Genomic DNA, 26,129 nt, shown 5'->3' with positions numbered 1-26,129 from the left:
CTCCTTTACCGAGGACCATTTTGTTTCCATTTTGAAACAAGATTTTGTTGTTGTCGTTTAGTCGTGTCCGACTCTTCGTGACCCCATGGACCAGAGCACGCCAGGCACCTCTGTCCTCCACTACCTCCCACAGTTTGGTCAAACTCATGCTGGTAACCTCGAAAACACTATCCAACCATCTCGTCCTCTGTCACCCCCTTCTCCTTGTGCCCTCCATCTTTCCCAGCATCAGTGTCTTCTCCAGGGAGTCTTCTCTTCTCATGAGGTGGCCAAAGTACTGGAGCCTCAGCTTCAGGATCTGTCCTTCCAGTGAGCACTCAGGGCTGATTTCCCTAAGAATGGATGTGTTTGATCTTCTTGCAGTCCATGGGACTCTCAAGAGTCTCCTCCAGCACCATAATTCAAAATAATCAATTCTTCGACGATCAGCCTTCTTTATGGTCCAGCTCTCACTTCCATACATCACTACTGGGAAAACCATGGCTTTAACTATACGGACCTTTGTTGGCAAGGTGACGTCTCTACTTCTCAAGATTTTGTTACTTATAACTAAGTCAGTCATACAAATGAACTTCCTCACAGGTGTAGAGAAATGTATTTAAACCACTTTGAGTGCTCTTGTTAGGACCAAAAAGAGTTCTAAATAAACACCCTCTCCTTGACACTATGACTACAGGATTCTCAAGACATGTGAATGCCCTGTTGTTTAACCTGTCTAGGTTTCAAAGTGAGCTAGGCTATGCTCCACAAACTCTTCACACACAAAGTGGTGCTGACAGAAGTTTACAAACTAGAGGCAGAATCTGAAGGATTTAGGTTTCCTTTACAGGTTTACAGACAAGCCCATTCTTAGATGTTATATGGTAGCATGCTGCAATCTAGTGGTATATAGATGAAACAGCAACAGTGAAAGGATCACACAGAATAAGATGAAGTCAGAAAGCATCTAATCAACACAAATGCAGAGTGAACTGCCAATAAGTTACTGTATTTTTCGCTCCATAAGGCGCACCAGACCATAAGGCGCACCTAGTTTTTAGAGGGGGAAATCAAGAAAGAAAATCTTATCCCACAGCCCCGAAGAACAAAGAAGCTCGCTGTCTTGGCTTCCTCTTTAACCAGCCGGGAGAGGCTGAGCGCTGCTAAAGAAGCCATAGCCGCGCACAGCCTCTCCCGGCTGGAGGGGCTGCGTGTGGCTATGGCAATACCCCCACCTCCCGCAAAAACCCACAGGAGCCACGCACCCTTTAAGGAGTGTGCGGCTCCTGCGGGCTTTTCTACGAGGAGGGAGAAAGGATTGACTGGCCGCGTCAGTCCCTTCTCCCTCCTGGGGAAAAGCCTGCAAGAGCCGCGCGGAGCTCTTGGGGGCTTTTCCTGCCTGCCTCCTGCCTGCATTCGCTCCATAAGAAGCCACACACATTTCCCCTTACTTTTTAGGAGGGAAAAAGTGCGTCTTATGGAGTGAAAAATACGGTAACTAGCAACTTTCGCATGATGTTCTATCAGCTGCAAAACTATACAGTTCTATGAGAAATGTTTTCATGTTTTGCCTGGGATGCTAATACACTAAGAACTACTATGCTAGGTTAGAAAAAACCCAACTTGTTCAAGCCATTTCCTGGATGCCACCAAATTGCCAGAGCCAATATTTCATGCACAGCCAAGGATTTCAGTGCAACAGTTCCCTGCCCTGTCCTACGTACAGGATGCAAAGAGAGAGACCTTTAGAGAAAAGGCAAATAAGAGGTGACACAACAGAAGTTTATAAAATTATGCATGGCATGAACAGAGTGGATAGACAAGTGTTTTTCTCCTCTCATAAAACTCAGAACTCATGGACATCCGATGAAGCTGAATGTTGGGAAAGATCAAAGGAAGCACTTTTTCATTAAGCACATTGTTAAACTATGGAACTCACCCTCAGATGAGGTACTGATGACCACCAACTTAACGGAGGATTGAACAAATTAGACAAATTCAAGGAGGATAAGGCTACTGGCCATGATGGCTTTACTTTGCTCTGCTTCCTGTCACAGGCATTATCCTTCTGGATTCCAGTTCCTGGAAGCTACAGACGTGCTCTCGTGCTCAGGTCCCATTTTTGGGTTTCCCACAGGTGTCTGGCTGGCTAGTGTGAGAAGAGAATGCTGGACTAGATGGGCCACTGGCCTGATCCAGCAGGCTCTTATGTTCTTAGAGGGCTTCTTTAGCCCTGGGGAATGTGCTCATAGGAACACTTAAGTGGCAACTAGTCAACAGACTTTTAGAAAGTAAAAATAGATCCAATTCACTCCATCGACTCAAGACTTGTGCAGAGCTACTGGCTGATTTGGATGGACATGGAAGATGCCGGTGGAAAACAGGCTGTTGAAGCTCAGAGGTACAGCACCTACTTTGTATACACCAAGTCCTGCCAGGTCTATCCTTGGCATCTTCATGCAAGGCTGGGAGTGCCCCACACCTGTAACCCGGGAGAGCTGCTGTCAGTCAGTGTAGACAACACTGAGCTAGATATGCCAGTGGTCTCATGGACATTAAGGCAGCATTCTATGTTCCCATGCCAAAACCACATACACCTGGTTTAAAACTTCTTGTCGTTAGGGCAATAGCTTCCTTGCCTCTCTCCATGACAGGCAAAGCCAAAGAAATGAAAAATCGTAAACAGCTTCATAGCAAATTTGCACAATCAGCATTTTCTTGTCACAACACATGGATTGCTCCAGTACACAGTTGTAATTTGTTGAAGTCATGGGGGCACTTGACAAGCTTGATTAGGTTGTTGACACAGAGAAGGATGTATTTCCGTAGGTCAACTCACAAGTAACAGGATAGCTCTGAGGCATCCTTTCAGTCTTTCAAAGTCCTATATCCCTAGTCTCACCTTCGTAACTTTTGGTTTGATGTTCCTGCCAGTGGACTGACCTTTTTTAGGTCTTGATGTGATAGTATGAGAAGGTGCAATACACGACTGCATCGCTGATGAGCAGCAAGGAAACTAGCGCTGCATTTCCATTTAATCCCCAAGACTTAAAACCACCTTTGTTTTTGGAGAGAGAAATGTGCATGGGGCACATGACGGATGTTCCACACAAACAAAAAACCCCAAATTGCTCTAGCAGAAGGAGGTTTTGTCCCATTCATTCCCAAAAAGGATCGACTCATGAGGCTGTCGTACCAACTGGTTACCTTTATTGGTGCTTTGGTTCTAATAAAAACACGAGCTTTAATTAAAAGCATCAGTAGCTATGTTTAACAGGCCAAACTGGCCACAGAGCAAGACCAAAGGGGTCTTCATGCACAATTTCATCCCACCTCACCCCACGGATACAGCCGCCTGAAACTCTCAGCTGCCAAGCCAAGAGGTGCTCTCTCATTTTAGCACTGGATCTCCTCAACACAACTTGGCTGTCTCCTTTCTGCTCCACATGAAGCTTCTTAAAAAGACATCACATGCTTCAATGCACAGATTGAGAGGGCGGGGAATGCACCCAATTTTTCTCTGGCACAGAAGTGGTTCCTTGAGGATATTTATATACAACATCAAGCTTCACTTGCAATTCATTCTACTTTGCATTCTTTGAGGACAGTGAAAGGAGCAGAATCCTCTCACTGTGGAAGTAGGTATCCTGGGGGTTTACCAATGACCCACATCAGGACAATTCAGCTTATGGTGCCTGTATCTGGAAGGAGAACACTGGCGCACTCCTTGCTTCACATGGAACACAATCGAAGGCAGTAGCGCACCTGTATAGCAGGCATGTAGGAATGTCATCTCCTCCGCCAGCCTCAACGATAAATGAAGAAGTTGAGACTCAAAATTAGTACATTCTAGGTTGTGGAAGAAAACCAAGCCAATGAGTTATTAAGTTATTAAGTTATTAAAAAAACTGAGAATATGTAGGACAGATGCATGTGTATCTTCAACTCCCCCTCCTCTCCTGAAAACCAAACCTTTTGTGTTATAAGATGTTAAACTTTACTTTCTAATCTACATTTACAGATGGTTTCAAAGCCTTTCATGCCAAAACAAAAGCATGTTAGACACTCTGGCCTGAGATGCGCACACACACTAATGTCAGGTATTCCAGTTCTATTCAAGGGTTTCCCAAAGGAAGCTCGATTTCCTCCCCACCACCCTGGAAACATATTAGAGAGAAGTTGGCAGCTAATAGGCGCTTCTCCAAATCCAGTGACGAAATCAACTGAGAAAACCAACTGATTTACAGTTGACACAAGCAGATCCTGTTTCTGCTTCGAACAACTACACATGAAACATTTGGGGCTACCATCAGTTTGACAAAGGGAGTAGAATAACTCCAGCCAGAACTTGAGCCAGTAGCTGTTGAATGTTATCAAGCCAAGGAGGAGAAAACAAAACAAGATGCATAAAAATATAGCCTGCCTTCACTCTGCAGGTGCCAGAGATGCAACAACACCGCTGACCCAGAGCCTGACAGTGTCTGCTTCCCGCAGCCTGAAGCTGCATTCGGTAGTGCCAGAGGAGGAAAAGGCACATTGGCAGCAGAGCAACACACTGCACAGGTGGCACACGCAGGGCCCCAAGAAAGCATTCAGGCCCCACTGAGGATGCAGAGTCCCTGCCCCAGCAACAAGTATTTTGGATTGGCTTCACTCAACATGCCAGCGGAGGCACTGCAGGTGCTCATGTGCCACAGTACCTGTAAAAGGGTCAAGGCTACGGTGGCCCTGCTGCTTTTGCAGGGCCACCTCTGAAAGGCATCTGGCAGCACCAAAGGAATGGCGGGGATGTGTGTGAAGAGAAAAGGAGAGAGACTTTTGCCATGAACATCCCCACTGGGGAAAAGAAGATCACCAGAACACAAGTGGCACACAAAATTGCTTTACAAAGTTGCTGAGCCTGGCTTCCGATGGCAAGATCGCTGCCCTCTTCCGAGATGGCACAGGAGAGGGAGGAGTTATAGAGACAGGAAGTGACCAGCTGAACTAAGGTCCCAAAGGCATCCCTGCAATCTTCATCCTTTCCAGTTTGCAGAATGAAAAGGCTTGGGCTGCCAACTCTGAGCAGGGTTGGGGAGCACGCTCCTTTTTAAGCATAGTCTATCTGAATAGGGCTGCAGGTCCCTTCACCTTTGTGATCCTGGCTGGGCATGCTGGCCTTCCCCTCCTTGCTGTCATTGCTGCCAGACTCCAGGGACTTGGCAGAAGAGATATAGTCCTTCACTGCGATTTCCATGTTCTTGGCTTTCAAAGCTGCCATGTGCAGTTTTTCCAGGAAGTCTGGCATGCCTGAAAAGGGAAGAAAGGAGGAATAACAGAGAAGTCAACCCATATCAAACTCTCAGCATAAAAGGATTACATACTTTTGCTAAGGCCATGAATCCAGACAAGAAAAAGGTTCTGTAGGTGGGCAGGTCTCAGGTCTGGGAACTGGTAAGTCAGCCAGTCCTAGATGGGGGTGAATCCTGCCCCTCCCTCACAAGGAACAGATGCACAGTTCCTTGAGGTGTTCCTTGAGTCATCTGTCACTTGAGACCAAGGTGGCCTCAGTGGCTAGGACTGCATATGGTCAGCTTTGGCTGTTGCACTAACTATGACTATTCCTGGACAGAGAAAGCTTAACCAAAGTTATCCCCATGCCCTGGTAACTTCCACACTGGAATACGGCAATGTGTTCTATGGGGCTTCTGTTGAAAATGGTCAGAAAGCTGCAACTAGTACAAAACATGGCTGCACACAGCACCAATTTTGATCAGACTGGATGCCTATCATCTTCCAGGACAAAGTCACACTGCTTATGTTAGTATTTAAAGCCCAAAACTACCTGGGTCCCTAGAACATGAAAGAATACCTGCTCCCATACTGCCTAAATATTAAGATTTGTGGGGAAAGCCCTGTTAGAAGTGCCATCACCCACTGAGATATCTGGGGTGGTGATCCACAGTTGGGCTCTCCTGGTGGTGGCCCAGTGCCTCTGGAATGACCTGCCCTCTGAAGAACATCTCACCATGATAGTGTCATTATTTCATTCTCAGCTGAAGATGCACCTCCCTGCTCAGGCTTTTGGGGGAAAGGCAAAGCACACTGGTTTGGACTTTTATTGCTGCTGCTTTATTTGTATGGAAATTATACTGGCTGTTTTTAATTTTATTGTTTAATTTTCCACCCTGGGACCATTAGGTGACAGGCAAATTATAAACACAGGGAAGTAAGTAAATAAACATTAAAAAAAAAATCTGTCCCTAAACCCCATGGTTGTGCCTCTCAGAGCACTTTGTTCTGGGACTCACTGAAGGCCTGCCTGTGCCATCTTCCGTGTGTAAGACAGTAACATCAGCCATCAGCTGCTGACTTTGCCATGTGGACTTGCGATACCCATGGCATCCACAGAGTGTGGTGTCTTTGGTGCTTTAAGAAATGAAGGGAGGCGTTAAGCCCAGGCAAACCCCACAAAGTCTGTGGGCAGTGGCTTCCACATAAACCTGGATATGACTGGTACTTTTAAAGAGTTATATGCAGTAATTCAAAAGGCAACATGAGTATCTCCTGTGAAAGCTCTCTGATGAAAGCATCTAAGGGTTCAGGAATCATCTTTCTAAAACAGAAGCAAACAGCCCTCAAACACCAAGCACAGTGACCAGCAGTGCTGCAGAACAATGCAGCCCTATGAGCCATCATGCTGGATCTGGACCTTTGATCTTAGGATCTAAAGGACTGCTTGTGTCAGGAAGATGCTGGGTACCAAGGAATCCCCAAGGAACACAGCAGTCACTTCAAGTCAAACCCCTTTGAATGGCCCTTGTAATGGCAGCATTTGACAACCTGGTGCCCTCCTGATGTTTTAGACTGCACCTCGCCATCAGTCCCTGCCATTACAAAGGGAGTATTTTGTCACTGATAATTTAATCCATGTCTCTGGCAGGGAAAATTATCAGAGATGGCCTTCTTCAGCATCCTGATTTGAAAAATGAGAACTCTTTGATCCCATGGCAAGCATTACACATCTGCTGGCAGAGAGTTCCTCTGGTCAACAAGTATAGTGCGAGGTTTTTTTGCTTGTTAAACCAAGATATCTCAATGCCGTGACTCACCACTGGAGACCATCCAGCTGACACAGTACCGGGGGAACACTGTCTGCGGGTTGTCACTGTATGTTAGCAGGTAGTCAAAGCCATTCTGAAAAGAGAAAGGGAGTTAGCAGGCCCTTCCTGGGAGGTCGAAATTTAACAAAATGAAGAGAAGAGGATTAGACAAAATCACTGAGCATAAGGCTATCAATGGCTACTAACCACACTCACTATGCTCCACTATTAGTATGCCGCTGAATAGCAGTTGCTGGGAATCTCAAGTGGGGAGCATGCAGTTGTGCTCAGGTCAGATCCTCCTTTCATGCTTCCCATAGGAGGCATCTGGTTGGCCGCTGTGGGAACAGGATGCTAGACGAGGTGGGCTAATCTTATGCAGTGGTGCTGCACCACAGGCCCATGGAAAATTAACCACCCCTTTTCAAGACACACTCAACACCTTTGTAGGAATTCAGAGCAGTCACAGTGTTCTGGGTGAGGGGACCTTCCAAATGCATTTTCATACTCTGAGGCCTTGATGTGGGTCTCTCCAGAAGTCATCCAATACAGGGCACATTAGAAGTTAGACTCAACACAGTTTAAAACACTGGGTATTTTAATTCAATGACTACCACTTGGTTCAGTCTCGCCTCTTGGGTAGATAAGTTCTGGAAAAACCACCCAAACAAACTTTCTCCTGTAAAAGTTGGGCACTCACCTCATCAAACGAACTGTGAGGGCGGATAACCATTTGAGATTCATAGGTTTGAACACGGACAAATTCGGGATCTTCAGGGACACTTGGGTGTTCAACCGCTCTGGCAACCAAACAGGAGAAAGGACAAACATTTCAGGAAAAAACTTCAAAATTCCCCTCAGCTCTATGTGCAGAATTCACCACAGTTAAATAAATATTATAATCTGAGCAAGAATATATGTCCCACCTTTCCCCAAACTGGGACTCAAGGCGGCTTACACAAGTTAATGTAGATAAAATATGAAAAGCTAAATACATATAAAAGGTAATAATTAAAAATAATTAAACTGAAACAGAATGGAAACAAATATATTAAATAAACAAATAAACAAATATATTAAAATACTGCAAGTTGAACGTATTCCACAGCTCAAAGATTTTTAGACGAGTAGTGAGGAAAGTTCATCTAAACCAATCAAAAAGTATTACAATATAAATATATCTCAAACATATAGGTATTATCAGGTGCAACCAGCTATAGGGCAAGTAGATTATACCTCCAGATGCAATTTTCATGTCTTCATCTCCTTTCATTTCCCAGCATTTCCCCCCACAACCTCTCCAAACCTTGAGAACAGAATTATGCAAAAGTAAGTAGCTCTATAGAGAAGTTTAATTTGCAGAATAAATGCAGCTGTATCATCCACTTGGCCCAGGATCCCTTACCGTGACACAAGCACCATCAAATTGTTCTCCTGGTCCACACTGTACCGTCGCACATACACATAGTCCCGCGAGTACATCGGATACTGAAAGGAAGAAGACACAGCGGTAATCCTGGAGCAGCTGCCATCAACACACCAGTGTCATTAAATGGAAGCCAGAGAAAGAAACACTCACCGGAAAATGAGTTACCCAGTGAATAACCTCTGATCCAGTATCCAGGTCTCTCTCAATCACCTCCAGTTTGATGACTAGTGAGTCCCATTTCTTTCGATATTCTGTGTCCAGCTAGAAGATAAGAATCCAGAAGAGTTCCCTTGAGATGATCCTACAATTTGTTTCTTACTTGTCGAAGTGCCAACTAAGAAATGATGAAATACTGTGACAGTTCACTAAGAGGCAAGATGGGTTTTATGCCTCCTGGATTAATCTGCATTTCAAACACCCAGGGGAGGCAATGAAGCCATGTCACTTGAGCTTGCTGGGCCAGGTGGAAAAGCTTGTCCCAAAGGCCCTCATCTTGGCTACCAAAGGTATTAACTCTGAGTCCAGTTTCCCTTTATTTTCAAGGAATGCAAGTAAGAATCAGAACTCAGTTATAGGGAGCAAAAGAGGAGGAGGAATGGCCGGACATGTCCATAGGCACAGAAAACCTGGGGGAGGCATCATTTGGATGATGCCTAGAACATCATCACGGCCTAGGACCCTCGTACCTACAGGACCGCCTCTCCCGGTCTGCCCCACGGAGGACCTTAAGGTCCATAAATAGCAACACCCTAGAGGTCCCGGGCCCTAAGGAAGTCAGATTAGCCTCAACCAGAGCCCAGGGCTTTTTCAACACTGGCTCCGGCCTGGTGGAACGCTCGGTCTCATGAGACCAGGACCCCGCAGGATCTGATTTCTTTCTGCAGGGCCTGTAAGACAGAGTTGTTCCGCCTGGCCTTTGGCTTGGAGTCAATTTGATCCCCTCCCCCTCTTTCTTTTTCTTTTCTCCTCCTGTCATGAGGCTGCATTTTAATTGTTTTAATGTTGTATTTTAATCTTGTTTTTTAAGTTGTATTCATTCAACTCGTTTTTATTATTGGTTGTTGGCCACCCTGAGCCTGGCCTTGGCTCAGGAGGGCGGGGTATAAATAAAATTTATTATTATTATTAATATTATTATTAGGAAAGGTGGAGCTGCACTTCATATCTTGGCACACTCCCACCAACCATGACCAATTACTGCAGCCAGGATTGTTGGCTGCTGGTGCTCCTGGCTGAGCAGGAAATTGAGACCACTGCATTCTGGTGCCCTTGACGCTCCCCCTAGTAGTCAGACATCTCAAAAAACAGGAACAGCAGCAAGAACAGGGACATTCAAAACACAATATGAGTTGAATCTTCATTGCAGTAGCCTTTGCCAAACTGGAGTCCTCCAGGTGTTTTGGACTACAATTCCCATCAGCTTCAACCAGCACAAAATGGACAGGAGGTGTAGTCCAAGGGCACCAGGTTGGTGAAGGCTACATTAAAGACATCCTTCAGTCAGTGAGGGGCATGGAAGAGGGATGAAAATACTCACTTGCACATTGAAAAACTGCCTAGGTGTCACATCTGTGTATGTCCCAAAGACTACAAAGGAACAACAAGACACAAATTGTTTTTGTAAATTGTTAATGTTCTAAATGATGGGTTTTTCTACAGTATAATGCATTTATGTTTTTGTCAAAATGTAAGTCTAATGCAACTAATAAGTTTAACAATAAGTGACTAACAAGTTTACTGCTGGCAGTGATAATACTACTACTATGATTAAGGCATGGATTTCAGTTACTCTGTATATGCTAATCTCTTTGCTTCTCATCAAGCGAGTCTCCAACCCCATCCTCCCATGAAGATGGCATCTTTTTTTCTTGCTGTTTACAATTCTGATGTGTGTTTACATAGTGCCCATAAGCCAGTGCCACTTTTCCAATTCATGCCCACCTGCAGACTAACTCTACAGCTACCAGCAAACATGTAAACCATGCATCATCAATGGTGTTTCCCCTGAACAAGCAGGTGTCCACACCAAATTTCCTCACTCTGCTTGCCTTCTGGTGAGAAAAGCCACCCACAGCCTCCAGCCTGGCTAAGCAATAAACTGCAGGTGTCCCTCCTGCCATTTCCTTCCGTATCCAAACTGCAGCACAAGCAAGGGTCTCCCTGGAACTCTCCAGCAAGCAAGGGGCTCAAGGAATTGGGAGCAAGGACAGAAGGGTACTGCATTTCCTGTGCATTTCTCTCCCCACCCCCCAAATGCAGAGACTTTTGCATTTGTTTCTGCTGATTAAAAAAAAGGTCGCGAACCCAGCCCAGGTTAAAAATAACTGTTTTTATCCCCTTTTTCCAGTCTGTGTTCTTCTGAAAGCCCCTTAACAAGTTTGCTGTTGTTTTTTCAAGTGTTCTTGCCACACAAATGGGCTTCCAAATCCAGGAAGCAGGAACTACCTCGGTATTGATACAGATGAGTCCCTCCAATTGGGCGCCGCCATAGCTTGAACTGCTTCTTGTCCATCACCATTTCCCAGCTCTGCTCCCTGGAAACAGAACCTGCATCCTTTGGCTCCTGTGTCTTGCTCATTCCTTTGTGACTCTGGAACACATTGATTTCTTCCATGAGTTTCATCTCTTCTGCAGACCTTGTGATGAAAGGAGGACAACAATCATCAGTTAGGGCTTGTTCAGTCTGATTCAACCTATCAGGACAGCTTAGATTACCATAATTACTCCGATTCTTTGGTTTAGAACTGGGATGGGGGAATGGGATGGCATTTTTATGAGGGCCAATGTTGTGTGGAAGCTGCAAGCAGGATGTATGCATGAGCAGTCCACAATTGTGTTGTGTAATAACACCCATTTCCAGTATTATCATTTATTTCATTTATTTCATTTAAGAATCCCTGACATCCTTGCCCATCTTGGAAAATATTCAACAGAGCTAGTTATGGGGTGGATTCTAATACCTGTTTAGTTATTTTGCATATTTATTGTAGGACTGGTGTCCAAAAGGGTTGAATTTTGGGGCAATCCCACACATGGGAGATATGTACCAATAGAGGTGCAGCCTCTCCAGCCTTCTGGAGTGAGGTTCTTGGGTGTATCAGCGCCTTCTTGGTGCTGGAACTTGGAGGAACTCCAAGTTGGCTGGAACTCCAAGAAGGAACTTGGAGGTTCCTTCTTGGTGAGGTTCCTGGGTGTATCAGCGCCAACTTACATGGTGTTATGCAATATCTACAGTATAGGTAAGTTTCAAGGTGAGTTCCCTTCTTTTGGCTGAGATGGATTTAAAGGGAGGTTTAGACCAGAGTTTAGTTCATTGGGTAAAGTTTATTTTGTAGCCTATGTCATGCTCCCATTGTTTTCTGATTGAGATGGGGGGGTTTGTGGGATTCTGGAGCAGTCTTTGTACATTGTGGATGCCATCCCCTTGCCATGTCCCTCTACTGTCAGCAGAAGGTTTTCAAAGGCGGTCAAAGGCTTAGTGGCTGCTATTTTTACTGCTGGGTTGTTTAAGAAGCATGCACTTGGCAGTGTGTTAGCCAGGGCATTGGGGTGTCCCCTAGTTTGTCCTGTATTTCTTGTGTCAGTATGGGTTTATTATTTTTGTAGAAGCCTGTTAGGCAATATAAGCCTTTGGCTCGTCAAGTTTTTGTTAGGTTTTGGACTGTGTGATGAAATAGTGGGTGGATTTCCTAAGTTTGTTTTGGAGGAATGGGTATCATGTGGTGGGAGCGTTTTCAATCGTGTCTATCTAGTGTTCCAAACTAGCTGGACACCACCCTTTGTGCCTAGCATCTTCACCTGCCTGGCTGCAGTGAGCTGGTCTGCTGGACATAGCGGCAGCAAAAGATGTGCACCTTTTGCTGCCATGCTATCCCTGCGAAACACCTGACTCACCCAGCAGCGCAGCGGTAAAAAGAAATTTCTTTTTTGCAGCTGTGCAAATCAGGAGTTTTGCAAGGTAGCAGAAGATGTGTCTTTTGCTGCCACGCTGCCCTGTAGACCCTGATTCACCCGGCATCAATAAAATAAAATATAATGAAAAATATTTTTGCTGCCAGGTGAATCAGGTGTTTTGCAGGGTAGTGCAGTTGCAAAAGATGTGTCAGAAAATCCTAGGTAGAAGGATTACTAAGTATTGGAGGGATCATACCTTACCTTAGCAGTAGGACACATGCTTTGCATGCAAAAGAACACCGGTTCAATCCCTGGCACTTCCAGTTAGGGGGCTGAGAGAGAATCCTGTCTGAAATCATGGAGAGCCACTACTAAGCAGTGTAGGAAACACTGGACTAGAGGGAGCAATGGTCTTGACTCTGTGGTTGCTCCCATGATCCTATGACACTTGGACAAGATAACTCTTGCCCAAATCTTATTCACTTCAATGGAGCTTGCACAGCTCCATCCTGGGTTGCTGGGCCTCTGCACTAATTTATTCACACCTAGCTCTTGTACAGTTCTATCCCCAAGGATAAAGGCATTTTTTTATTTAGGTACTTAAAGGCTGCCTTTCAGGGTTGCTCCACTCAAGGCAGCTCAAAACACAATCCAGAATACATTACAAACTATTAAAAAATGAAAGCATAATCTAAAAATACAGTAACACATCTAAAAGAGATATTGTCAGAGAAGTATAATACCAACAGAACATACACATAAATGCATGCAGCAAAAATAGCAAACTAAAACAACAGTGGCAGATAACTACCAGTTTAAAGTAATTCATGTAGGGGCCAAATGTAGCTACTTAGAGAGGGAATTCCATAAGCATGGGGCCACTACTGAGAAGGCTGCATCTCTAGCGCCTGGGCAATCTAATACTTCTTAGCAGAGGGCCCAGAATTGAAGCTTCATAGAGGTTTTATTACATAATGTGTTTGTTTGTTTGTTTGTTTGTTTGTTTGTCAGTCATTCATCAGCTGTGTAATTCTCACAGCCCACCAAAAACAAGTTGATGATGGCAGCAAAGGAAGACACTGATACTATGTTATTTTGGAAGCTGCTAGAAAAGATAAGAAGAGTACAGCTGCTTAATCTTGACCTTGTTACTAGAGACAGAAGCCTTAACAAAAGCAAGTGCTAGCATCCAGCTGGCTTCAGGTGGCCTCTTGGGAGACTGCAACTTGAGCATGATTACACAAAGGATGAAACATTTACACAAGGCTTAAACATGCAGAGAGCTGAAGTCAGCAATACAGTCACACCTCGGGTTAAATATTTTCAGGTTGCATCCCGCGGCGACCCAGAAGTAACAGAACGGGTTACTTCCAGGTTTCGCTGCTCGTGCATGCGCAGACACTCAGAATTGACGTCACACGCATGCGCAGACATGGCAAATTGCGACCCGCGCAGACGCAGACGCGGGTTGCGTTCTGCTCATGATGCGAACGGAGCTCCGGAACGGATCCCCTTTGCATCCAGAGGTACCACTGTATGCTAATATCTGAAAAGGTTACCCAGAAGATTCCTTTAGACTGGGTCAAGAACAGGTTTTCCAATACATTGATAAACAAGTTCCTCTCTATAAAAGCTGAGAGCGTGTCAAAATATTAAACACTACTTATGGTGAGTTCAAGTAAAGTTAGCCTCATAGCAGTACAAAAAGTTCTTACCAGCCACCACCGCCTTACAGGCACATACTTGAAGACTGCAGTCCATCTTGATGGTAGGAGGCAGGGGAGCAAAAAGCCACTCACACCAGCAAACTAATGAAGCTGAAATTTCATTGAAATTTCCCAATTCAGCTGTAAGTCCCAGAGGCCAACCAAACATGCTTCCAAAAGGCTAAAGCTGAGCACTTTTGCAGAGTCTGCAGGAGGACGTTCTAAAACTCTCTCTCTTCTAAGTGTGTGTGTGTGTGTGTGTGTGTGTGTGAGAGAGAGAGAGAGAGAGAGAGAGAGAGGGATTGCATGCCAGACATGCACTATGAATAGCTAGCTTCCTTCACACTTTTAATCTCTGAACCAGATCATTAAGAGGGTGCTGCCATCAAATCTTTGAAGAACACTAGGGGTCACAAAGGGAGAGAGAGTCCACCACACAGATGTCTGACACACAGAGATGTCTGATGCAGGCACTTTGCAGCATCTTAGGATCCAAGAGGAGGAAGAGGGTCTGGAAGGCAAGCCAGCCATTCCCAGGTTTTTACCTCTAGGTTGTTGTTGGCATCCGTCTGCCTCAAGAAACAATGGAAGAGTGCACCATCTGGCGTAAAGTCAAACCGTTGGGAGTTACAGTGCCTGTTGTGGCTGCAGAGACCAATACGGGAGAGACATGTTTTGCAAGAGAATTAGAGATAAATTAGAGTGATGGGTCTATTGCTGGTTATTAACTTAATGAATCACTGGTGGACGTAATGATTTCAATGTTTTTATAACAGTTAAGTCACTTACAGAAAACTGTTGTTATGTGGCATATTAAATACTTTTAGAACTCAGTGCGAAGGCGAGTCCAGAGAGGGCATGGGAAGCCATATTTCTGGTTGCAAAGATAGTTTAAACTGAAAATAAACTGCTGCACCTCTGCATGACAAACAGCAAAATCCCCTCAAACTGGGATTTAAGGGGAGGAATTACCAGCCCTATTTTACTTCCCTTATTGGGAGAATGAAGATGGTTCAAGGATAGTCCAGCTCCAAGGGCCTTCTGGCGCTTCCCTCGCGGCAATAAGTGAAATTACAGGGAACCAGGCAGAGGGCCTTATTGGCAGTGGTGCCCTCCCTGTGGAACACCCTTCCCTTCAGATGTCAAGGAAATAAAGAACTACACAACTTTTATAAGACACCTGAAGGCAGCCCTGTATCAGGAAGTTTTTAATGTCTGGCATTTTATTATGTTTTTATATGTGCTGGAAGATGCCCAGGCTGGCTGGGGCGTAAGTAATAAAATTATTATTACTACTACTCCTACCACCATCATCTCATCATCCCCAAGAGATATGCAGACCTATCCTGTTCCCACAATATCATCTGCCACTTAACAGCTGCAAAAAGTTTCCATTGACAGTGCAATTGGTTTTACAGGCTACTAAACACATCATCCAAGGAGGATTCTCCTAGGTTGTTTTTGCTGCTGTTGAAATACTGTAAACCAGACTCCATTCTCTTTATCCCAGATACTAATCACTCACCCCATCTATTGTGATCCACTCTTTACCATAATTAGCTAAATGCTTGCAAGCATACTCATACACACACAGCTACTCATGACAAGAGTTGATAGAACAATTCTGATCCCAAATACCCAATCAGAGGAGTGAAACTCCTTCCTATCTAGTGCTCAAATAAAGAGGTTGACTAGGATGGTTGCAAGGGAGGGGAAGACTTGTGAAGTCCAAAGCGGCCTCAACATGGAACATTATGGAGTCTTGCAACTACTCTTGAGAGTCCCATGGACTGCAAGAAGATCAAACGCATCCATTCTTAAGGAAATCAGCCCTGAGTGCTCACTGGAAGGACAGATCGTGAAGCTGAGGCTCCAGTACTTTGGCCACCTCATAAGAGAAGACTCCCTGGAGAAGACACTGATGCTGGGAAAGATGGAGGGCACAAGGAGAAGGGGGCGGCAGAGGACGAGATGGTTGGATAGTGTTTTCGAGGTTACCAGCATGAGTTTGACCAAACTGCGGGAGGTAGTGGAGGACAGAGGTGCCTGGCGTGCTCTGGTCCATGGGGTCACGAAGAGTCGGACACGACTAAACGACTAAACAACAACAACAACAACAAGCAACTACTCATGGGCAAGGGGCTCAGCAAATGCTCTGTGGACATGACCTTCCTTCCTTCCTTCCTTCCCTCTCACTGCCTCAAAGTCACCTTTTGGGAAACCCTGCCACTCCTCCCCACAATCAAACATCAAGGAAGCCACATTGCTCCTTCAGGACAACATTCTTATTATTAAATGTGTACCCAAGCTCCCCACACTGCACACACACGGCAGCTAGCACACACAATGTACCCCCCAACCCTGCCCTCCAACAACAACATAATAAAAATCTGCAGATAATAAAACTAATAAAAATCTGCAGAAGGCAAACAATCACCCCCTCAAGTCACAGACCTGTTTGAACAAAAAGTTCAGTGTATGCCCCAGCTTGTAGTTTACAGAGGTGAGGTGGAAGGAGGGCGACTTCCAGGTTAGCGCCACCGGCAATGGCGGATTTCCTCTGATCGGGAGGAATCCGCTCCGTGAAAATCAGGGTCTGACCGCCACGGCGAGGCGGAGACCCACTAAAAACCACAGGCGGGAGAAGCCTGTGGACCTGGGATTTGGCTGGCACCTTTCGTGCCTCCCCTACTCACGGGGAAACCCAGTTTCGGGGATCCGGAGCGACGTGGGGTGAGTGGCGCAGTGCTTCGAATCGACTGTTCTTTTTACGGAGTGAAGCCGCATTGCTGTTGCCGGAGAGCGCTGACTTTCTCCTGTGGACAATTGGACTCTAAACAAGTACCCGTGAGTAGAACGGAAAATTGGATTATAAAACTTCGTTATTTGGCACCGGAGCGGGAAGGTCTAAACAGGAAGTCCGCCTTCCACTTTTGTAAATAGTTTGAAGCAAAGACATTGCAAGCTAAAGTCTGAAAAGTTATTTGTAAAGGACTAAATTTCCATCGGTCAAAACTACTAAACCCCCCTTGGAAGCAGGAGAAGAGGGGGGAAATTTTAAATTGTTTAAGCCTGCAGGAGAGAGAGTAAAGAAAGATAAATTTCTACTGTCTTGAACCTGGGAACGGGCTGTCAAAAGACAGACGTTTTAGGAAAGTTCATCGACCGTGAATAAAATGTGTGCTGACAGATAGTTAAGTAAGAGAAACATATTGACTCCAATGTTTCCCTTTGCATTTAAAAGGAACAAAATAGCTGAAAAGGGAAGGTAATTTTGTTGCCGGATCTGCTTCTAAAAGCATGCAAAGATGGATTTGTTTCATGTAAAGATGGATTTGATGATTATTGCAACAGACAACTTTGGACAAACAGTGAATACTTATATGGAAACCCCTCAGGAACTGACCCAGGAATTTGCATTGACAGGGCAAGTTGTGGAGAAGACAAAGAAGGAGGTTGTCGTTGAACCTCAAGTAATATATGTTGAGAGAGCTGTGGCCTTGCAGGATTATAAGCTGTTGTCTCTGATGCCCGAGCCTGGAGTGAGTAATATCTGGAGAGATGGAGTCCCAGCTGGATTGGAGATGGGAAGTGGGCTTGATCCCCCTATGCAGGGATGTCCAGACCTATGGGATTTGGTCCTGGGCCAGGGAGAAACTGGAGCTGTGAGGACCTTTAACTTTGGAGGGACATTGAAGCATGCTGTGAAACTTCCTTTGGATTTTAATGCTAACCATGGAGAATGGGCTGATCTGCCGAGAAGGGCTAAAGACATTGTTAAGTTGGAGCTTCCCAGAGATCTACTCCTCAGTGTCAAAGGAAAGAAATTGAGAATAAGATCAACAGATGACAAAGTAAAGGGCAAGTACAAATTTGAAGAAGATCTGCAGAAGGGACATGGAGAAGAGTTAAGAGCCTCGAATAGAAGATCACCAGGTTGATGGACTAAAGGGAATTGACAGAAAGGACTGACAGAACCCGAGACCAGGAAGAAGAGACGGTGGATGAAGATTGGAAGAAAGTTTAAAAATTTATTTAAAGAAACATTGTAAAGTTAATGAGTCTTAGGAAAATTTTGGAATGAAACTATTTGGCTTTATTAGAAATGCTATAAGGAGATAAGTTTAAATAAGTCCTAAGTTTTTAGGGTCTTTTAAGTGTAAAATTTAAGGGTAAACTGTGTCAAGATAAATTATAGAACAAAATCTGAGAAAGAGGAAAAGGATTTGCTGAAACAGCTAATTGAATTAGAATACAAAAAAGGGAGGTGTGAGGAAGTCGAGAAAATAAGTAAATGAAAGATAAAGATATGAAAATATCGGATCTGTTTTTTTTTTCTTTTTAAAATGTTTTTGTTTTTAAATGTTTTTGTTTTTTCTCCTTTTATTGATCTGTTGTATTGTTCTTTTATTGTTTTTTTCCCTTTTTTAAAACTTTTGAAGTATTGTAATTTCTTTATTGTTTTTTTTTCTTTTCTGTAATTGTTAAACTTTAATAAATATCATTTTATATATGGGGGGGGAAAGGAAGGAGGAAAAAGAGGCCCTTCTTACAGTTCTATTGCAGCAGATGGCAAGGAGGGGGCAAATCTGAGAGAGGACTTAGAAGCAAAGCATTTCCATACAGAGGAAGGGAATCCATCAAGTATCTTGAGCCTAAGCCATTTGGGGCTTTAAAAGCCATAAAAAGCACTGTGATTTTTTCCCTGGAAATGCCTCCAGTGTCAGTTATATTATTCAAACAATAGAGTCATGTACTCTCCAAAATGGACCCTGTCCTCAGCATTCAGGACCAACTAAAATTTCCGAACACTTTTAAAGGGCAGATTCATAGTCATCCAAATGAGATTTAGTTAGGGTAACATCCTCCTTCACAAATTACAGTCTAGCCTTTGGAGATTAGCCATTTCCAAATACAGAGTCTGTAGTCTATCCTTCACTGCCTGTGGACAGCTGCACAGGATGTTTCATTTAAAGATGCCCCGCTGAGGTCAGGGGAGATTCTCAACAGGCCTTATATACCCGCTACTAAATCTGGAATTGACCCCCCCCCCCCAAAAAAATGTACAATACTCCCAAAAGCCACACAGCCGAGCAGAACACTTCTGGTTTTTTTTTAAAAAATGCACCAGGGGGTAAATAGAAGAAAAAAGTAGTAGATTTTAAAAGGAAAGTTAACTAGTGCTAAATTGTTAGGCCAACCTATCTAGAGCCAACCAATCATAGAATCGTTTACTGGTGTTCAAAATAGATGCGTAGTTGTCATGGACTGGTTGGATGCATAGAGGTGGTGGGAGGCCCAGTTGGGGAACCCCCACAGGAAGAAGGCTCAGAGCCAGGGGACTGGTGATGGGATGAGGACAGGTGGTCAAAGGGAGAAGAGGGAGCAGATTGGAGGGAGGATGTGTCAGAAGCTGAAGAGGTAGCAGGGCTCAATGAGCAAGTGGAGGCAGGCTGGTCCTGCTGTGATCAGCTCTCTTCCCCCCTGGTGTCCTAGAAGACGCAGAGAAATGAAGAGGGTGGAGCATAGAGAAACAAGACGAAGGAGCCTTAGTTTGCTGGGGAAGGAACCTTAGACAGCAGTGGAAAGGCAGGGATCTTTAGTCTTCACAACTTCCACAATTTGGGAAAGACCTACTGGGGAAAAGCCTGTACTGTTTTGGTTTCTTTGAATAGAGTTAACTGAAGCCGGGTGTTTTATTGCTGAACTATGCCTGACTCCAGCTCCTTATAGTAGTTTAGAAAACACAATTTCAGCTATTTGAGACTATGTAGGATGATGAAACCTCTGCACCTTGACTGTAAGCCATAAGCCATCACACCTATTACTACCCATCTATCACCTCTCTACCTATTATCACTTTGCTTGAGTATTTAAATATTCCTAGCCGAGGATGACTTATAATTTTTTTGAATACCAATTAACAGAAATGCCAACTTCAAACCGCGGCAAGATCACACACAGCCCTATTATTCAAAGGACACTATAAAAGAATCACTGGCCAGTCCTCCAAGCCAGGAGCTGGTCAGTCTTGCCCCACTGTTGTCCAGTAGACCCGGAAGAACTATTGTGCCATTAAAGGGACAAGGTTCCCCCTCCCCAACTCAGTCACAAGTTTCATTTGACAGAGAAAAATATAAAGTTTGTACAGTCATCCATAGAGCAACAACCACTTATTTGGGAGGGAAGCACGATGTAAATATTCCACCTCATCTGGCACTGCCTCCAAAAATACAGATCAAAGAAACTGAAATACTAATTTCAGAGCAAAACATGAAAACAGAAATAAAAGGAATATGCCATGTTATCCACAAAATTAAAGAGCACACAATGTTTTCTGCCTACAATGGCCCTTAGAAGGAAAATTAAGACCCACCTTTTCAGCTCCTCTTCTTTGATCCTCTCCTCTTCCCACAAGAACACACCAGTGACGACTGCCATCAGTTTGCAGGCACTGGTATAACGCCCTAGGAACTTGCGCCACAAGGAGCTGAAGAGGCTTTTGCGTGTTCTCTCAGAGTAGATGTTACTGTACAGCTGTCCAATCTGCTGAGCACGCTGGACCCTTTGGCCGGTCACATAGCTGCACTGGTTGGCCATCAGCGAGAGTAGGTTTTTCTGCCTTGGACATTGCTCTGTTCCTTTCCGTAGCCAGGTGAGCAGCCACTGGTACCTGTCTTTCAAGGACTTCTCATTTTGCCAAACAAGTTGTAGTTTCCCTTTGTAGCCGATGAAGCGGGCAGTATTCGTGTAGTAGGAATAAATGCTGGAGGGAAGCCTCCAGTGAAGTGGGTGGAACATTCCTGCCAAGCCTCACGGACTTGGGAAGAGAGATCAGAACAGAAAATTAGTCACAAAAGATGCCAACAGACGTCTTTCACACCTACGTGCTTAGAATATGCCCTACTAACTTCGCAGCTCTGTCATTCCCAGGCTTTAGCCTCACGCTAGGCTTCCAAAAGCCACCAAAGGATCAAAGAAGCAAGTGTAGCCACATTGGAAAGCACCCCTACCTCCCGCCAGCAATCCATCAAAACCTTGACAGACTTCTTTACCTCACTAACATCAAATAGATGAAGAGCAACTATGGAATTTCAGTTACCTGAATGACAATAATGCAATTTCTAAAAGCTCTCACCATAACAGACCCTTGCTTTGTTCAGTGTGAGTATGCATGATTTTTCTGTGTTATTGCATAGCAAAAAGTTTCTAAAAAATTATTTTGCCCTGCTGTGTTTTATAGATGAAATCACAAACCACTTCATCCAATTAACATAGCACAACCAAGAGGATTAGTGTGCTGTTATTCCCAATGCACAATTGCTGTTACTATTTTAGCTAAGTCATTCTATTTATTTTAAAACAGAATTTGCTCAGTTGCTTGAAATTAGGCTAAGCAAGCTCATTTAGGCCAAAAGAGAAGATGGCCAGGAAATTTATAATACACCAGCAGATAGGTCAGTTCATGCATTGTTTGAATCTATGGTTTCTAACTTTCCCTTCTGTTCAAGCACAGTCTTTCTTCAAGTGGATACCAGGCAGGTCCACAAGAAAATATACAAATTAATGACTAGCTTCTGTCAGCCAGCACAGTAATAGTCAACAGGAAGAATACAGAAAAGGTGGTGGTGGGGGATTAGTCTGAAAAGTGTCATTTTGAAAGCTTGTTTCCAAGATTTGAGCAAGTAGCTTGTCTAAAAAAAAATATGTCTCCCCAAAAGCAGTAGAATCATTGATATGACTTGTGGGGAAGTAATAGAATGAACACCACCAAACTACACAAATCATATGAAAGGGGCAAATTGTTCACTGCATTCCTTTGCCAGAAATTCTGCTTATCAAACTGGCTTAAGAGTAGACACACCGTCCCACAATTTTCCAGTGATTTGACCTCTCCAATCAGAGCAGGAGCCAAAAATAAACAGGCTCTCTCCCAGCTCCACCTTGCTTTCACAATACAGCAAAACCTGGCAGGTAATCTGCATTAGCAGCATTAGCTTTCAGTCTTTCAAACAGCCTAAGCTTAGCAATCACCCGGCAATGACCCTGGTGCAGGACCATTAATAGTCACGTCTGTACTCTAAGCATGAAAGAGGAAGAAGTGTTTGACAGGCATCTTTTTGCAGACAAGGGTAGAGTATTCTGCAGCAGCTGCAATGGAACACCCTCACTCAGGATTGCTTCAGGCTTTGCACAAGAATATTAAGGTAACAGATAAATGAGCAGCAATTGCTTTTCTCTTTCAGCTGCTGTAGCTGATCCCAAGCACAAACCTGTTAGTCCCTTAATGGCCAAGAGGTTTGTGGACATGAGCAGGAAGCTCTGGGTGCAATCTTAAAACTGACATTCCTATCAGCCTTCGCAATTCTGTGCTGACAAGCAGCCATTGATTCTTTGATAGGACCACAGTAAGCCACTTACAGCCCTAACCTACATTGTGAGTTGAATGGAGATTAGTTCCAAATAAGTGCAGCCTCATTCTTTCAGGTGTCACAGAAAATTTGGGTTTTAATACAGCTGCTTTGAAGATTAGACATTAGCATGCCTTCAGGTTACAGAAGCCCTCCAACTTATCCAGTCAGGTGCAAAGACCCTTCCTTCTGTAAGTCTTTTGAGGCCTTTTGTGCCTCCTGGACAGAGGGTAGTAACCAACTACTGTAAATTCTACTCAGTGGAAACCCACTAATGGACCTCCGTGAGTCTTGTCATTAATATAAAGGGGTCTACTAAGTATGACTGTTGGATACAGCCTAGATCATCCTGCCTGCAAACCACTAATAATCTTTTTTTGGGTTACTTTGTTTGCTGATAAAGTTCTGAGTAACACAAAAACACCAAAAAAATGCTTTCTCCCAAATTCTTTACATGGAAATATTTAAATTTGCAATTTATTTATAAAGGCTTTGTGTTTACTGGCACATGAGATGGTTACAACAATGAACGGAAGCGAAGAACAATATTCCTTAGGTCATAAAGCAAGTAAATAGCAAAGCTTCCTCCAGGAATTCAGGTCCAAATCTCTAGATCAGCCTTCTTAGTGGCATAGGAACTACACCCAATTCACTACAGGAGAAAAATAAATGCTACAGATTTTCAGAGTGAACCAGGAATACAGTACTTAATTACTGTGAAGGCTGGCAACATTAACCCCTCCATGGGGGAATCCCTTGCAGATGACTGCAGTTCCTAGAGACAGGCAGTAAGAATGTATTTCCTCAGCAATGCCCAAAGAAGAACCACCATGGTGCATGTGCACCAGCAAAACCTTCATCTACCCCAGCTGCAACAAAGCATGTCTGCCCCATACTGGTTTCTACAGCCACATCAGGCACTACAATTCCCAGAGTGGTTTAACAACCAATCCTTCCCAGAGAACTCTAGAAATTGCTCCTTTGCAAGGGGAATAGGGGGCCTCCTAAAAACTCTCAGCACACCTAACAAACTACAGCTCCCATAATTCTTTGGGAGAAGCCATGACTGTTTTAAATCCTATTACAGCACCAGAAATGTACAGTGTAACTGTGGCCTTGGTCAAGTCCATTAATTTTAACAGGGGTCTACTCTAATGCCACCCTGCAACCCTAATCATTAATCTGTTTATTTACTGTATTTCTATACTGCCCTTCATCCGAGGATCACAGTTAGGGGTGTGTGATATATTGATATTTTGTCTCTTACTGGTATGAACTCCTGACTGCGATAAAGGTTTCATATTTTTTCACCCTGTAATGTATTGAGAATGCACTGCCCAGCTGGCCTTGCAGACCTGGCAAGCAGGAAGCAGGGAGGTGGTACACTCTCCTTCCTTGGGGGTTTTTAAGCAGAGGTTGGATGGCCATCTGTAACTAGGCGCCATGTTGAACCTAGACTGTCTACCTGACTTTCTAAACTTGATCTAAACCAGATCCCAATTTGTTACAGGGCCAAATTCAAGGTGTAACTATGGGTATATAAAGCCCTTAACAGAACAGTAATAGATTCTCCAGAAATCTTTAATGGTTTAGTAAAACATGCTATCACTGCGTAATTTTCCATTTAATTATACGCATCAATTTTAGATTTTTATTCTTTTCAATATTTTCATAGATTATTATAAGTTCCAACCTTATTTCAGACATATATCGAGATATCGATGTTTAGCTGGCATTATACCGTGATGTAGAAAACCAGAAATTATCCAGACTTCTAATCACAGTATAAAAACACACAACATAGTAACAAAATCACGTGGCCCGCTAAGCAGCTCAGCTCTGGCCCCCGAACGACGCACCCACCTGTCGCGGCCGCGATCCGCGCTCTCGCCTAGGCGTGTGCTAGCATTCCATTGAGAGGCGTGCAGCGTGGGGCAAGAGGGCCCCGCACGCAGAAGCGCCACTTCTGGGCTAAAGGAGAGGAAAGAAGGGCGAGCCCCGCAGGCTCGGCAGGGAAGGAAACAAGCCCAGGCCGCTTAACGGGGGGGGGGGGAGAGAGAGACGTGAGGGGCTTCGCTTGCCGGTTCTTCCTAAGGAGCCTCTTCCCGCCAAACTCTGGCCAGGGCCTCCCCAAGAATTCGGAGGGACCGACTCCCGAGCCCTCCCGCCAGGAGGCTGCAGTCGTCGCCGCTTCCCCTCGCTGTTTTGCGGTAGAACCGGCGGGCGACCTTCAGCACAGACTCACCTGGCGACGTCCGGCCCCTCTCGCGGTTGCCAGGGGCGACCCGCGCCCAGCGGCCTAGCTGACGGAGAGGCGACGCGCTCCGGGTGGCTCCAGCCTGCCGCCCTCCGCTTCCCTCACAGCCAAGAAGCCCCCGCACGAGCGGCACTCCGCCCGCCCGCCCGCCCGCGCGCTGCGTCCCGCCCCCTGCCCTCTAGGCCCCGCCCGCCGGTCCTTCGACAGCGCCCCGCCATTGGCCGCTCGCTCCCCGTCCTCGACGTCCGGTTGGAGAAGAGGGGCATCGGTCTCCTTTCCGCAGCCAGCACGTTAGGCTGCCCCAGCTTCTTCGTTTGATCTTGCTGTCAGCCGCCGCCAACCCTCCTCTCTGCCTTGTGACCCGCTCAAGGGCGCCTTGGAGACAGCAGGTCCCCGCTCGGGGCTGCCCCTCGCGATGCCTGCGTTGCTGGAGGACTGGCTGTGCTTTTTTGTAAGGTCAGGCCACCGCCGCCGACTCAAATGTTGACACCTTTTTCCCCCACACCAAGCTTCAAAAACAAAGCCTCTTTTCGCACTTAAGAACGGCGTAACAGCGCCGGGTATGAAAATCAGCAAGCGCTACCACCACCCTTTGCTAAATCTTCACGTACTGAGGAAACGTAAAACATTTCACCCTTCTGCATTTATTTATTTTTCCGTACAAGTGACCGAAAAGGCAGTGCAGGATAATGGTTGAGCCGGGACACCAGCGTCCCAATCCCCAGTCAGCCTTGGTGTAAGAACACGGCAGTCCCTTGTACGTCATCCTGAGCTCAATTATGAGTTAGGCAATTATGAGTTACTCAAGTTCAATTTACTAATGTTACTATGCTGCTCTTTCTCCTCCCTCTCCACCAGGTTCGGAGGCAAAAACTTGGAACTCCTGCTAGGACCCGGAGCTTAAAAGCTGTCACACACTTCCATTAAAACAAGGAGAACCTGCGACCCTCCAGACATTGCTGGGCTCCAACTCCCAGCAGCAGCAGCAGCCAGAACTTTTATAAAAACAGAACTTTTATAAAGCTCTAAATGATTCCTGTACTTCAAACACCTCAAGCCAATTAAAGCTGGCAGCAATCAAAATCAGTTTCAGTAAAACTTTTAATCCTAGATTTTCAATAATTCTCATAGGCTTTGAACACATTTTTGAATCATTTTGCACTGCTATATTGCCATAACGGGGAATACGCTACATGGTTCCAGAATTTTAAAGATAACAAATCTAACAAGAAGTGGCTTTTATTAAATGTGAAGTTATCATATCACAGGGAATACTTCCCTCCCATCAGGGTCTTCAAAACAACATATTTGTAAAGGTAAGGTAAAAGAACCCAGGACAGTTAAGACCAGTCAAATTTGACTAGGGTGCAG

General features: G+C 44.9%; 1 protein-coding gene across 1 annotated transcript; it reads right to left on the bottom strand.

Annotated features, from left to right (window-relative positions):
* Positions 1-3,167: 3,167 nt before the first annotated feature.
* On the bottom strand, positions 3,168-24,909 carry STARD7 (StAR related lipid transfer domain containing 7). The gene is made up of 9 exons (XM_028741083.2): positions 24,747-24,909; positions 20,467-20,910; positions 10,936-11,126; positions 10,028-10,077; positions 8,641-8,751; positions 8,467-8,549; positions 7,762-7,861; positions 7,071-7,155; positions 3,168-5,268 (listed from the first exon to the last, which is right to left on the bottom strand). Exons 2-9 carry the CDS (start codon positions 20,889-20,891, stop codon positions 5,069-5,071), a joined length of 1,245 nt encoding a protein of 414 aa, XP_028596916.2. The 5' UTR covers positions 20,892-20,910; positions 24,747-24,909; the 3' UTR covers positions 3,168-5,068.
* Between the last annotated feature and the right edge of the window lie 1,220 nt (positions 24,910-26,129).

The sequence above is a fragment of the Podarcis muralis genome, chromosome 7, assembly GCF_964188315.1.
Source record: "Podarcis muralis chromosome 7, rPodMur119.hap1.1, whole genome shotgun sequence".
NCBI lineage: Eukaryota > Metazoa > Chordata > Lepidosauria > Squamata > Lacertidae > Podarcis > Podarcis muralis.
Note: the sequence above shows the minus strand (reverse complement) of the source record. Positions and strands in the feature narration are given on the sequence as shown.

Excerpts from the sequence above, each read along its gene's own strand:
- STARD7 (XM_028741083.2), bottom strand. The coding sequence starts at position 20,891 with ATGTTCCACCCACTTCACTGGAGGCTTCCCTCCAGCATTTATTCCTAC. Across the intron at positions 8,752-10,027 it reads GGCAGTTTTTCAATGTGCAA|CTGGACACAGAATATCGAAA; the intron begins GTGAGTATTTTC and ends CTTATCTTCTAG. Across the intron at positions 5,269-7,070 it reads CAGCTGGATGGTCTCCAGTG|GCATGCCAGACTTCCTGGAA; the intron begins GTGAGTCACGGC and ends TTCCCTTTTCAG.